General features: G+C 37.2%; 1 protein-coding gene across 5 annotated transcripts in view; it reads right to left on the bottom strand.

The window, feature by feature from the left end:
* Positions 1-13602, bottom strand: part of Spag9 (sperm associated antigen 9) — a 125752-nt gene that overhangs the window by 68940 nt on the left and 43210 nt on the right. For all 5 annotated transcript variants that reach the window (XM_028772386.1, XM_028772387.1, XM_028772389.1 and 2 more), the window contains 2 exons: positions 9532-9626; positions 4353-4503 (listed from right to left, as the gene is read on the bottom strand). In XM_028772386.1, coding sequence (XP_028628219.1) covers positions 4353-4503; positions 9532-9626 — 246 coding nt within the window. The remainder of the gene's footprint in view (positions 1-4352; positions 4504-9531; positions 9627-13602) is intronic.

The following is a 13602-nucleotide window of genomic DNA, read 5'->3' as shown; positions in this document are numbered from 1 at the left end:
AATTCAGGCCGGGCGGTGGTGGCGCACGCCTTTAATCCCAGCACTTGGGAGGCAGAGGCAGGTGGATTTCTGAGTTCGAGCCCAGCCTGGTCTACAGAGTGAGTTCCAGGACAGCCAGGGCTACACAGAGAAACCATGTCTCGAAAAACAAAAAAACAAAAGCAAAAAAAAAAAAAAGACGATTCATGACTTCACCACTATTGGCAAATCTCCTTTGTAGCATTCTTACATCAAAGTTTTCCATTTCTTCCTGTTACACTGTTTAAAACTCATCATGTGATTTTTCTCATGGAAAATTCTCATATTAATTTTACTTCAAAAACAAGTTGTGCTAGGAAAATTAAAGTCACTTACAATTGTGACCTTTTGATTTTTCTTTTCATAATGAAGTCAAACCACGCATCAAATATAGCTAGGTCTTTATCAAAGTACTCAGGAAAAATGAGAGTTGCAGCAACCATGTAAAAGTTGGGAACAATGAGTGGTGTGTACCAGCAACATCTAGCACATGAACATGTGCACACATGCACATGCACACAACACAAGCACACAAACACACGCACTAGCCTATTTCTGTCCCATATGAAAACTCAAGATGAGAGGCCATTTTCCATTGTCCTTGTGGGAGATCAAGCCCTGACTTCCAAATCTTGACAAAATTAGAGGGGCATCTGGTTGATTGCAAGGACTCAGTAATAACATTGATTCTAATAAGCAGGCATAATTTACAAAATGGACTTTACATTCTACAATGTACCACCTTGTTCCTGAAAACTGTTACCTGCTGAGCCTTTCCACCTATCAAGAAACAGACTGGATTTTGCTTTATAAACTCTTTGGGAATAATGTTATCTTTGAATTTCCAGAGTAGATAAAATCCATCATTATTAATCATGTCTTAATTGGTTTATAACATGTCAATAAAATTTTGTCATAGCTTATTACTGGATTAAATAAAAGAACTATGATAATCTTACTGTTCAGTCTGGATGGCAATTAAAGCATGGCTGCCATATGGTATACATGTTATACGTATCCTTCCTACTTAAGTTTGTTTTAGAAAAGAGAACACAGGAAGTGAGCAACTGAGAGAGGTATTTTGGAAAATCTACTAAACCTACAAGTATATAAAAAGTCTGTAGATACAGAATAAAGAACAAATACTTCATAGTAACATCACCACTAACATATTCTGTGCACAAGTAGCTTCTGACAAATTATACAGGAAGTGGGACAGGAAAAAGTGTCTAAGATACTTTTGAGAGGAGAACTTTCAAATATTTAGTGACTGCCTACTGCTTTGAATACATATCAAAAATCAATGGAAAGGTTCTGAATATCTCTACCATCTACAGCTGAAAGATCATGCATATTATCTCAGAAGACTCTAACATCTAAACAAATAATTTGGACCTGGAGAGGAACATTGATGCTTTTCCAGAGGATCCTAGTTTGGTTCTCAATACCCACATCCAGCTAGCATACACCTGTAACTTCAGCTCCAGGGTATCTGACACCCTCTCCTGGCCTCCTTGAGCACCTGCACACAGGTGACATACACTCATAAATACACATAAAGATCAAACAGTTCGTTAAAAAAATGTTCTAGCTGAGTATGGTGCTGCATGTCTATAATCCTAGCATTTAGGAGGTTGAGGCAGGAGGATTACAAGTGTAACACCAAACTCGGATACATAGGATACATATAGTGTGACCCTGTCTCAACAACAACAAAACAAGTGCTGAGTTCCTACAACAGGTACTTAGATAGTGATAAATATTATAGGGAAAAAGGCAAGAAAAGATACAAGGAAGTAAGGATATAGCTCAGTTGGCAGAGTGCGTACCTAGTATTTATGAAGGCTTTGTTCAATTTCTAGTACCATATTACTAGATATACTCACACATGCCTACTATAACCCTAACACTCAGGAAGCAGACTCACATGAGAAGTTCAAGGTCATCCTTGACTACATAATACACTGGAAGCTAGCCTGGGATATCTGAGACCACGTTTCACCAAAAAAGAGGAGGAGAAAAATTCATCTATATATAAACAAACAGGCAACCTGTTTGTTTAATGATTCAGTAGATTTTACAATATACTAGGGCTTTTAAACTTTATTTCTGGAGACAGGGTCTCAGTATCTGGCTCTTTCTGTCCTGAAACTCACTATGTAGACCAGGCTGACCTTCAATTTGTAGAGATCTGCCTGTCTCTACTACAGAATACTGGGATTGGATTAAAGGTGTCCTCCCTGTGACTGGCTGGCTTTCATTTTATTAATCAATAGTCCCTTTATAAATATTCTATTTTATAAGATACAGAGCATAACTTTAAATTTTCATGTGTTTGTTTCTTCAGGTAAGGTCTATGTCGCACAGGCTGAGTTCAATTGACAGCTCTCTCTTCCTCTCCCCTTGTCTCCCTGGTGGTGAGATAGGATCTTACTCTGTAGCATAGGCTGTCATAATGCTTAATATGGAGCCTATGCTACACTGATTGCAAACCTCCTGCTTCAGCCTTCCTAGTAGAATTATAGTTGCATGCAACCATGACTAACTTTAAAATATTTTTTGAGTATTACTAATGTATCTCTTTTTAGAGTACCTTATTAATTACATTTATCTGTTATTTACTAATTTTTTCTTTAAAATATTAATACCTGGTGTATATTCTTTAAAGAATTAACAGCAGGCCTTTTGGGCTAAACAGAATGCATTTTATATATCACTTTCGTAAAGTAGTTTTAAGGAAGGAAAAATGCACTGTGTCTTTCAAGTGGAATTATAATTGAGCATGCTGAGTATACCTGCAATCCTTGGAAGGCTGAGGCAGGAGAACTGCCTGAGTCAAATGAATAAGAACTATAATGAAGTGAAACCCCACAGGGAATTCAGTGCCCTCGTCTAGCTTCCACAGGCACTGCACCCAGGTGGTACATATATAGACAACAAGCAGGTACACAGACAAATATAAAATTTTGATAAGAAGAAAAAGACATAAATCAGGCCAGATGGTATATAGGTACTCTGAGGCTGAGAAAAGAAAATCATCACAAATTCGAAACTAGCTTGAACTACAGCTACATGAGTTGAAAGCTGGCCTGAGCAACTTAAAGACACACTATTTCAAACTAAAAAGGAACACATCTCAGTAACAGAGTCCTTGCTTATCATGCCCATGGCCCAGAGCTGAGGATTGGCAAGATGGCTCAGTAGGCAGAAGTGCTGCTTTCAGCATAAGCCTGACTCCCTAAATTCTATTCCTAGGACCTACGGTGGAAGAACAACTCCCAAAAGTTGTTTCCTGACTTCTACAAATGTGCCCCCATCAGCAATATATAAAATAAATAAAGTTAGAATTTCTGAATATAGGGTTCCAAAAGTAGTAACAACAAGACCCTAGGTTGAACCTCAGTGCCCATAAAAACAAAAGTAAAAAACCAAATACAAATAAAACAAAATTCCAATTAGTTCCATATGTCACTAGACCCTAAATTCTAGATTCATATTAGATACACTAAATATAAAAGAAATTCTTGTCATTAGACTACTAAGCAACATTATATTGGCTAATTTTATATCAACTTGACAAAGTTACAGTCATCAGAAAGGAGGGAACCTAAACTGAGGAAATGTTTCCATTAAGACTGGGCTGCAGGCAATCCTGTAGGGCATTTTCTTTACTTAGTGATTGATGGGGGTGGGCTCAGCCCCTTGTGGGCGGTGCCATCCCTGGGCTGTGGTCCTGGGTTCTATAAGAAAGCAGGCTGAGCAAGCCATATGGAGCAAGCCAGTAAGCAGCATCCTTCCATGGCTTCTACATCAGCTCCTGCCTCCAGGTTCCTGCCCCAACTTCCTTTAATTATGGACAGTGATGCATAAGGCAAATCAACCCTTTCCTCCCAAGCTGGGGTTTCATCACAGCACCAATAACCTTAACTAAGGTAAAGATGTAACAGTACTTAGTTTTGTTTTCCTATGTAACTTAAAATTAACTAGCAAAAGCATCCACTCCTGGGAAAAACTCATCTTGATTTGTTTGTCTTTAAGATACTTAAAAAATATATAAACTATGATTTTAAATTTAGATTTATTTACTTATTTGTGTGCGGTAGAGTGTGTTCTGTAGAGGTCATGGTGGTTCTGTAGAGGTCAAGGATAATCGGGAGTTGGTTCTCTCTTCTATCATATAGGTCCTGAGGATGGAGACTGTCAGGGTTGATGACAAGCACTGTCACCCAGTAAACTATCTGGGCAGCCCTAAACTATTAGATTATCCTTTGGTTTTCCGAGACTTCAATTTGAATAAGAATGCTCATAAAATGTACAGGTAAAACAAAGCTTACCTTCAGGCTGGTATGAGACCGTGGTTGACTTAATTCTTGAAATTTCCATTGCTCTGATCCTGGGGTCTCACCTCCTTTCTGAGTGTCAGGTGTAAGCAGTCCATCTCCGGCAGGTAGAGGGAAAATCCCTAATGATATAGGACGTTCTTTTCTATTTGAAGGGGGGAGAAAAAATTAAACATTCACTTTAGTTTTTTATTTGTCATGATTGTAAGTTAGAAGCCTGGGCTGTGAAAAGAATAAACCTAGCTATTTGGAAGTTGAGGCAGGGGAACAACAAGGTTGAGGTCTACCCAGGCTGTGGAAAGCTTACTCTCATCAGTCTTCAACCAGCTGCTCCTACATAGCCCTATATGCACACCTAAATAAGTATACACCAAAGAGAAAAGACAGTCTGAAAAGTCATATTGGCTCCGAAAGTTAAGAAAAGTATGGAAAAACTGTTTAGACACTGTTTTCGGCTGGTAAGTTTAGAGTCGTTCAGAGATGAGGTCTCAGACCTTAGCCTAGTCTGACCCTGAACTGGAGATCGTCTGCCTTTGCCTGCTGCGTGTTGAAACTACAGGCATGCATTAACACATCTGCCTCCACCAGGAAGTTGGTGGCAGTGTGCTGTGGTAAACATGAAGAGCTGCTGAGTTTTAACCGTGTAGGTTAGCGGTCATAGGGAACAGGCAAAGGCAGCCTCCCAGTCCCTGTTCCTAGTTTTCCCACTTCCACAACCTACAGTGTTTTTAGGGTAGGCCATTTTCTGCCTAGAAGAAAATGAATATCCTCTTTGAAACAGGGATACTATTCAATAGTAAAAATCCAAAAGGTTTTTAATGAAAATTCTGGTTTTCTACAAATCATACTACAAGAGCTCTTTTAGGCAGAGTGCAGATGAGAAAATTTCTGTCAAGAAAAACGAGAAGCTCTTTCCCAAGTCTTTCTCTACTGGGAGTGATGGAGTCCTAGCATGTAGGAGAAAGAGACAGGAGGAGGATCAGGAGTTCAAGGTCATCCTTGTACTACAAAGCACAACAGGGACCAGCCTGTTTTACATTAGAGCCTATCTCCAAAAAATTAAAAAGGCTGGAGGGATGACTCAGTGGGTAAAGGCAATTGCCACCAAGCCTGACAAACGGAGTTCAGTCTCTAGGACCTGAATGGCGGAGAGAACCAACTCCTACAGGTTGTCCTCTGACCTTACACATTCATACTCCAAAAATAAATAAATAAATAAATAAATAAATAAATAAATAAATAAATAAATAAAAATTTGAAACAATATAAATGCTAGTCAGCTATTTTACAAGTCAATGACAAAAGAAGCCCCCCCCCATAGAAAGTATACTACATATTGCATGTTTGTATTTCCAGGCAACAGAACTTGTTGCTTCTTGAGACTTATTAGCCTTTACTTTAAACTACATCATTTCTGCCTCTTTGTTCTTAAACTTCATTCCTCTTTTTTCTCGTTAAATGATAGCAAGTGCTTTGTTTTTCTTTAATTAACAGAATGAAAAGTTGCTAGCCTGGTGTCTATTCCCAATTTTGGAAAACATTTTGGGAACAGAGATTCCCAAACTACTATTTGACTTTATTTTCTAACCAACCTTCATGCCTTAAGGGAAAAGGAAGTAGGAATTTAACCAGAGCCTATCTAATATAAAGCTAGAAAGTTAGCACAAATTTCTTGAGCTACGAGCCAGTCACTGGAATCCTCTTCCCATATGAACTCCTTTCTAAACATTTGGAAGACTGAACATGCTTTAAACAGCTGAAGCAAAGAGTCCTCTTCAAACCCAAGGTTTCCTTTCCTATTCCATCTATACTCCAAAATACAAGGAAAATTCACAACTCTGTATTTTGCTTTTACCGAATTTTGAGAAAACAGATCTCTAGGAAGGGGTCAAATGGGTCAAAGATGCCTCGGGCCTCTCTGCTCCAGATCTAGAAAATTAGTATCACCTTATGCTTCTTTCTCTGAGGACTGACCAATTAGATAACTGATGGGGGCAAGATGTCCAGTTCTGTAAGTTTGACAGTATTCTACTTTCAAAACAAAGTTCTTTAAAGACAAACACTAGTCTTGAACTTTGTTGTCATGCATGTTTGGTATTGTATGTATTAAATACTTCAAAAGTCACAGAAAAGTTAGCCAAAAAATGGAGAGCCTATAGAAAAATACTAAGAGGCAGATTTAAATCTCTAAACTGAAACACTTCCTATCACTGTCCAGCCATTTTACTCCCTAACAGAAGCAAGGCTGTCAAGTATCAGAATCTTTGCAAGATTCTCTAGCTAGTAGCTTTAGTTGTGTATATTGATTTTTAGTTGGTTATTTAAATATCAGCTTATGTGTATAAATGATTTTTGAAAATATGTATTTCAAAAAGCCTCTTGGCTATACTCAAAGGTACTGAGCCAGGTAATTGATGTACTTTACCTGATCTAACCAACCAGGAAACAGGACTGCTTTTGCAGATTTTAGAATAGGGAAAATGATGTTCTAAGACTTTATATATTAGTAACCAGCAGGACTAAGACTAAAAATCACTTCTATTAAAAATGTGAGATACAGGGGCTAGAGAAGTGGCTCTGGGGTTAAGAGTACTGACTGCTCTTCCAGAGGTCCTGAGTTCAATTCCCAGCAACCACATGCACAGCCATCTGTAATGGGATCTGATGCTCTCTTCTGGTGTGTCTGAAGACAGCCACAGTGCACTCATATACATTAAGGAAATAAATCTTAAAAAAAAAACAAACTGTGAGATACACAAATGACTGTGAAGTTGACATACTTATATAATGGGCCATATATTCTGCAACTGTAATGAAGTACAAAGGAATAGCTTGCTTGATTTTTAAAATCAGTCACTGAGATAAATACTTTAAGAGAAGAAACCTAAGAGATTAAACAAATTGCCAAAGGCCCCAAGGTTGCAAACACGGGACAGTACAACTCTAAAGTCTTAGCCACTGCATGGCAATACTTCTCCAGCGGAGCCTAAGCCAGCCCTTAATATTAGCCTCATATTAATATTATACATATTTTCAAGCCTGCAAGTTTTAGTTTCCTTGTATCCTAAATATACATATATTTGTATAGAACTCTTTCATGTACTAACATATATAAAATAGTCAGACTTTTCCTCAATTTTATAGAACCCAGGAAAGAACCCAGCAGAGAACTGTATGTAATCCCAGCACTGAGGAGACTGTTCCCTGTGGGATTCAAGGTTAGCCTAAGCTACATGACTTGTCTGAAAAACAAATAAATTAGGAAAGAAAATAAATGATCAAGTACCTAGTTTTGGACCATACGAGAAAACTAATTTATGAGTGTTAAAAATTAAATGTGAGCTGGCCTAGGAATAAAAAGAACCACATGGAAGGAACTACTTCTATTCTTCTTGCCTAAATCTGAATTAGGATTTAAGTATTTTTATAATCACTTAGATACTAACTAGCTATAGTCTATGAATCTTCATTTCAAGTCATATACAAAAGAGAAATCTCAACAAATCAGATTCTTTGAGTTCATGAGTTAGAAAACAAGAAAGCAAATCCGTAAGCATTTAAGATGTGGAAAGTGGTTCACACAGGCTGCAAGTAGAGAACAGCAGCAAAGTTACACAGACTGACGACCACCCCCACAAGCAGGCACGGGAATTTGTCACCCAGGAGTACAAAGAAAAGCAAGGGCGACATCTGACCGAACAATAGTGAATAGGCTGTGTAAAGCTTGCACAACTTTGATGTGCAAATCTGGAAGGCATTCTAGTCTTGTCTTAAGTATTTAGAATTTTTTTTTTTAGTTTAAAATATATTTTATAGTAGCAGGAAAATATCAGTTCCCATAAGCTGTTATTCAAAACTATAAAACTGGTATTAAACCTTACATCAGGCAAAGGATAACTCAAACAAAATAAACCTACATTCTGTGGCTAACCATTTGCAACACAAAGCATAAAAGCTATTTGTCCCAGAAGCTAAATCCAGAGCTATATACAAACTTGGACCTGGTACTCGGCTCTTGATCTTCCTTACTTTTCAACATTCAGACTTCGCTGACCTTATAGTTATGTACAAGTACAACAAAGAATCTTTTTTTTTTTTTTTTTGCTCTATAATTTCCAAACACAAAACAGAGTTCCATTTAGGAACCTACAAAATAATAGACATCCTAGCTTGAGGCCGTTTCCCATTGTTTGAAACTGCAACAGAAATCCTTACAAAGCAGACTCATGGTGCTAAGAATTAAAAAAACAAAAACAAAAAACCATCAGCGAAGCAGGAGCTTCCAAGAGAGACTGGACAGAGTACCTGAGTATCCTTGGTAGGTTCTGCGTCAGCGCTGGCACACCGGTAGAAATAGAAAAGTGCACAAGCAGCAAAACAGAGAGAGATACTAAGATAGCAGAATTAATGACCACCGCCCCGCCAACAAAGCCAAACACAAACAGCAGCATGCATCCAGGATTCATGGCGCTGTGCTGGCATGGTGAAATGTCCGAACCAGGAGGCCTACACGGGGGCCAAAAGGGTATCTTTGTAGTGAGGATCTGTCATTCAGCTGCTGCCACAAAAACAATGCCATCAACAGCAGCTTTCCACTCCATCCTGCAGCGGCTCCCAAGCGATGACGTCATTCCGCTCTCCCCCCCCCCCCCTCATAACCATAGAGCTGCAGCTCCTAGCATTTATGCAGCAACCCAGAGGAGAGCCAGCCTATTAACTATGTTCCTCTCCACTAAGAGTCTTGGCTTAGCTCATTGGCTACAATACCTAGCGATCTACATAATTTATTCACACTCCTACATCAAACAGATGGCTGGCTAATCCTTTTAAACATGCCTCTGTGCAACAAAAAGGACCAATTATATGAGAGAAATGAAAAACTTCAGCATACCCACAAACTGAAAAATTTCAAACCTACTCTGATTTTCCATGAAGTATCAAGAAAATAATGAAAACCCTGCACTATGTTGTGTATAATTTATAAAGCTCATAATTTAACTTTTTAAGTGGTATTTCTATTTTTGCATGCTATTCTTTCCCTTTCCTGTAGAGATTTGGGGGAAGCCAACTAAATATTGTTCTCAGACAGAAAAACAGGAAAAACAGAAACAAAAAGATGGAGTATTGATTTATTTTTTTTTTTTTAGGCAAAGGTGTATATAACAAAGCTTACCTAATTCTACTGTGAGCTGTGGCCTCTAGTTGATCACTCCCTGAGAGCTGGTGAAGTTTGGTTCTTTCTAAGTGTTCCATATAATTATGGATCATCTATTTTAAGGAAGAAAAAATAGAAACAAAATTTAAGGCTATCACCTAAAATAAAAGACAGAGTTATAACAATGGAAACATTTTGGCACAACTTTCTTACAAGATTACTCAATTTCCTGTAAAGAACTGAGTCCTAAGGATGAAGACTTGGGGTAGCAGAGGAAGAGCAAATGCTCACAGTTAAGACACTAGAGATCAGTAAGCGTGGCTAATACCTTCCTTTGTATTGCATAGCAGTTTTGAAAAATATGTGATGTTATTAAATAAAAAATATTGGTATAAATACAAATTAGTACACAGACTTTGGTAGGAGGTTCTAAGAGACTGCTGATTAAAAAAAAATAGCATTTGAGAAATCTATGCACTTAAATGGAAAACAACAAAATTAATGCCAAACTTGAGAAAAATTTTGCATATTCATCTTTCCATATTAATAGTAATTACCAGAATAAAAACAAATTTCAATTTAAAGACAGTATTGCTAATTATTTCTGTAGATTTATATAGTTGAAAGAATTTCAAAGTACTTTCTCCTGTGCTAATTTACTAACATCAGTTATTTAATATAATCAGCTACAATAGTAACAAATTGATAGAAATAAAAATTAAAATTAGAAAATAACAATCAAAAATTGCTTTGATTTTGAGTCATAGATAAGGAGCCATGATAGAAAGCTAAATCTGGATGGGAGTTTGATCTTCAGGACTCACATGGTAGAAGAAAAAGTTACAAGCTGTACTCTAACCTTGACATAACACACACACACACTCACACAGAGAGAGAGAGAGAGAGAGAGAGAGAGAGAGAGAGTGAGTTTTAAAAGTAGTTTTTAAAAAACATTAGTTCAAGAGCTGAAAAATTCTAAGTGAACTCACATACACCTGGCCTCCACACATACACCACACAAATAAAAATAAAACTTAAAAAAGGAGACTAGTCAAAATGAGAACTGTTAACAGTAAAGAAAAATGAATACAGAATCACAAGGATATTTACATGTTTTATTTAAATGTCTATTTTCCCTTCCATACCATTTTAAGAATTTTGCATAAAAAGTTTTGGTTGTGCCAGCAAATCAGGAATAATGAGCTGCTTTCTTCTTGTATCAAGAAGAAACTTCAAGAAAAAAAAATAAACTAAGACTAATATAGCAAAATGAATGTTGGACCTAATATATGTAAATAAAAATGTCAAAAAGGTCCTAGAAAGTGTTAGTTGAGTTCTCACATCTGGATAGTAATCATATAGAGGTGATTTGTTCAAATGGAAGAATGTTTAAAAAAAAAAAAAGAAACTTCCTTCAGATTGCCTTTATAAGTAATTCATTAATAAGCAAAATGTAAAGATAGAACTAATTTTACATTCAAATAGATTGATTCTCTATTATCATAGATGCTTAAATATTTAAAATTTAGAAAACACTATATTTGAAAACTTCAAATGACTTATTACAGAGATAATATCCTGGCATTCCAAAATGGTCTAATATGAAAACACAGACCACACTAAAGTAGCCCTTACTAGGACAGAGGAACAGCAAAACAGCAGCTATCATACTGAATGCCAACCACTTTAACAGAAATATTTTTAATTTAACCCTCCCTGTATCACAGTTTTAAAGATAATCCCCAGGTACAGGAGAAAATAACTCTCCTAAGTTAAATAGCTAACAATAAACTGTTTTCCACCATTAGCTTTAAAGCTGGGACTCAAATCTGTTTGATGCAGCTACTTGAGTAGTTAAACACTGCAGGACCAGGATGCATCTGGCCTTTTTAGTTAACTCTTCAGGCAAGCAATGAACTCATTGTCTTTTCTTCCTCACACCCACAAGAAAATCCCACACCCTAAGGCATTTCCTGATATATTTAAAATAACAAGCTATATATATAACAAACAAACAGAATAAAAAATACACTGCACATAAAAATTTTAAAATAATTCACATTATCGTTATGATTTTAAAAAGGGAGGTGGGAGGGTGATGGAGGGAGGGGGAAGACCCCAACACTCCAGATAGAAAAAAGATGTGAGAGTGGACCAGGGCACTTTTTATACAAGGTACTACCAAGTCTACTAGTTTTCGTCCTCCTCCACCTCAGATAAGCTATTAATTTCCCAGTAAGCAAATTAATTCACATAGCTAGAAGTAAATTCTGTAACAGCTGGACTCATCAAGGATTCAACTGTATTGTCTGAAAAACTGTTGTTTGGGACAGGCACAGACTGCTCTTGGTTGAATTGTCTTCACAGCAAAGGCCAACTCTGCACTGACAAAACCAAAAAGCAAAACAACTGGACTGGAGCATAGACTCTTTGTAGTCAACCTTAAATCTTTCTACATGCAGTTCTCAAACCTATTGTCTTAAAACCAGTGGGATTCCATGAAACATAAAGGCTCAGAAAAACATCTAGAGCATTCAGCCTGTAATGCTAGCACTTGGAATTGGAGGTAAAAATGAGTAGTTTAAAGGTCCATCCTCAGCTAGTTTGAGACTGGCCTGAACTACATGACATCCTGTCTTAAACAATAACAAAGATAGCTCAGTGGTTGAAGAATGCTGGATGCTCTTTCAGAAGACCTGGTTTAATTCCCCGCACTCACATGGCACTCTCAGCTTTCAGTTCCAGGGGATCTGACACCATTTTCTGGCCTCCATGGCACCAGATATACAAATGGTACACAGAAATACATGCATGCAAAAATACCCATACACATAACACATACCACAGGTACATACATACACAGCATAGAAAAAAACCTAAAATCATAGAATCAGGAAGACCAGATTTCATAACTAGTCACTAGCATAGGATTTGAGGTACATCACCCTAGAATATCTTTCTAAAACTTTCAAAGTGTAAAATAGGAAGAAGTGATAAGTTGGCCAAAGAAAACACTAAGAATGTACTTAAATGGTCTCAATAGGAAACTCTCCCAGGCCTGTACAAAGTTCACACGTGTAGTGGTTAGCATAAGAAAACTAGTCATGTGGTCTCAATGTTTTAAAATAACCACTCCTCACCCCTGTGCTGTCTTTAAGGTGTGTCTTTTTTTTTTTTTTTTTTAGTCAGTCAGCAGTCAGTGTCATGTTAACATTATCAACTTCACAGACTCTAGAACCACTGGGCACAGAAGCCACTGGCACATCTGTGAAGCATTGTACAGATTAACTGAGGTGGGAAGAACTACCCTACATGAAGGTGGAACCATCCCATGGACTTGGATCTCACATTGCATAAATGGGAAAAAGTCTACTGAGAATCTGTATGCTTTGTGCTTCCTGATGGTGTACAAATGACCAGCTGCTTCAGGAGCCTGCCACCATGTCTCCCCTGCCGTGATAGACTGGAACCTGAACAGTGAACCAAAAGAAACATGTTCTTACCTACATGGCTTTGTTGGGAAACTAATAGTTAGTTAGTTAGTTAGTTAGTTAGTTAGTTAGTCAGTCAGTCAGTCAGTTAGTTAGTTAGTTAGTTATAGAGCAAGATATATATATATTTAAGTAAAATCACTAATACAAATTTACTATTTGATTAAAGAATGGTCATTCACATTTTCAAAAAGCAGAATAAATTTCCCACTGTTAGCAGTAAACAATGTGTTTTGTCAAAATAACATTTAAATAACTCTGTGTCTGTAAATGCTACCTTCCTTGAAAATAACAATAAATAGGCTACAGAGTCCCTTTTTCTGGAGTTTACCTTTAAAAGGTACCCTAAGGGATTACAGAGCTACTTATTCTTGCTAATTGAATGGATAAACAGAAAATTTTACGTTATAGTAAACAGACTAACATTTTAAAGCAGCCTTATTACATAAAAAGCCTAATTACATTACATTTTATTACATTAAAGCAGCCTGTTACATAAGCCCACTTTGAAGCAAATAAAATAGAGTCTGTCAGGGCAAAAGATAGAAGCCTCTTGTAACTGCAGGAGAGGATCCTATGAAAGATCTGTCAGTCAGAA

Source organism: Grammomys surdaster, unplaced genomic scaffold (genome assembly GCF_004785775.1).
Source record: "Grammomys surdaster isolate TR1022 unplaced genomic scaffold, NIH_TR_1.0 213, whole genome shotgun sequence".
Classification (NCBI taxonomy): Eukaryota; Metazoa; Chordata; class Mammalia; order Rodentia; family Muridae; genus Grammomys; species Grammomys surdaster.
The sequence above is the reverse complement of the archived record's forward strand: the minus strand, read 5'-3'. Positions and strand labels throughout refer to the sequence as shown.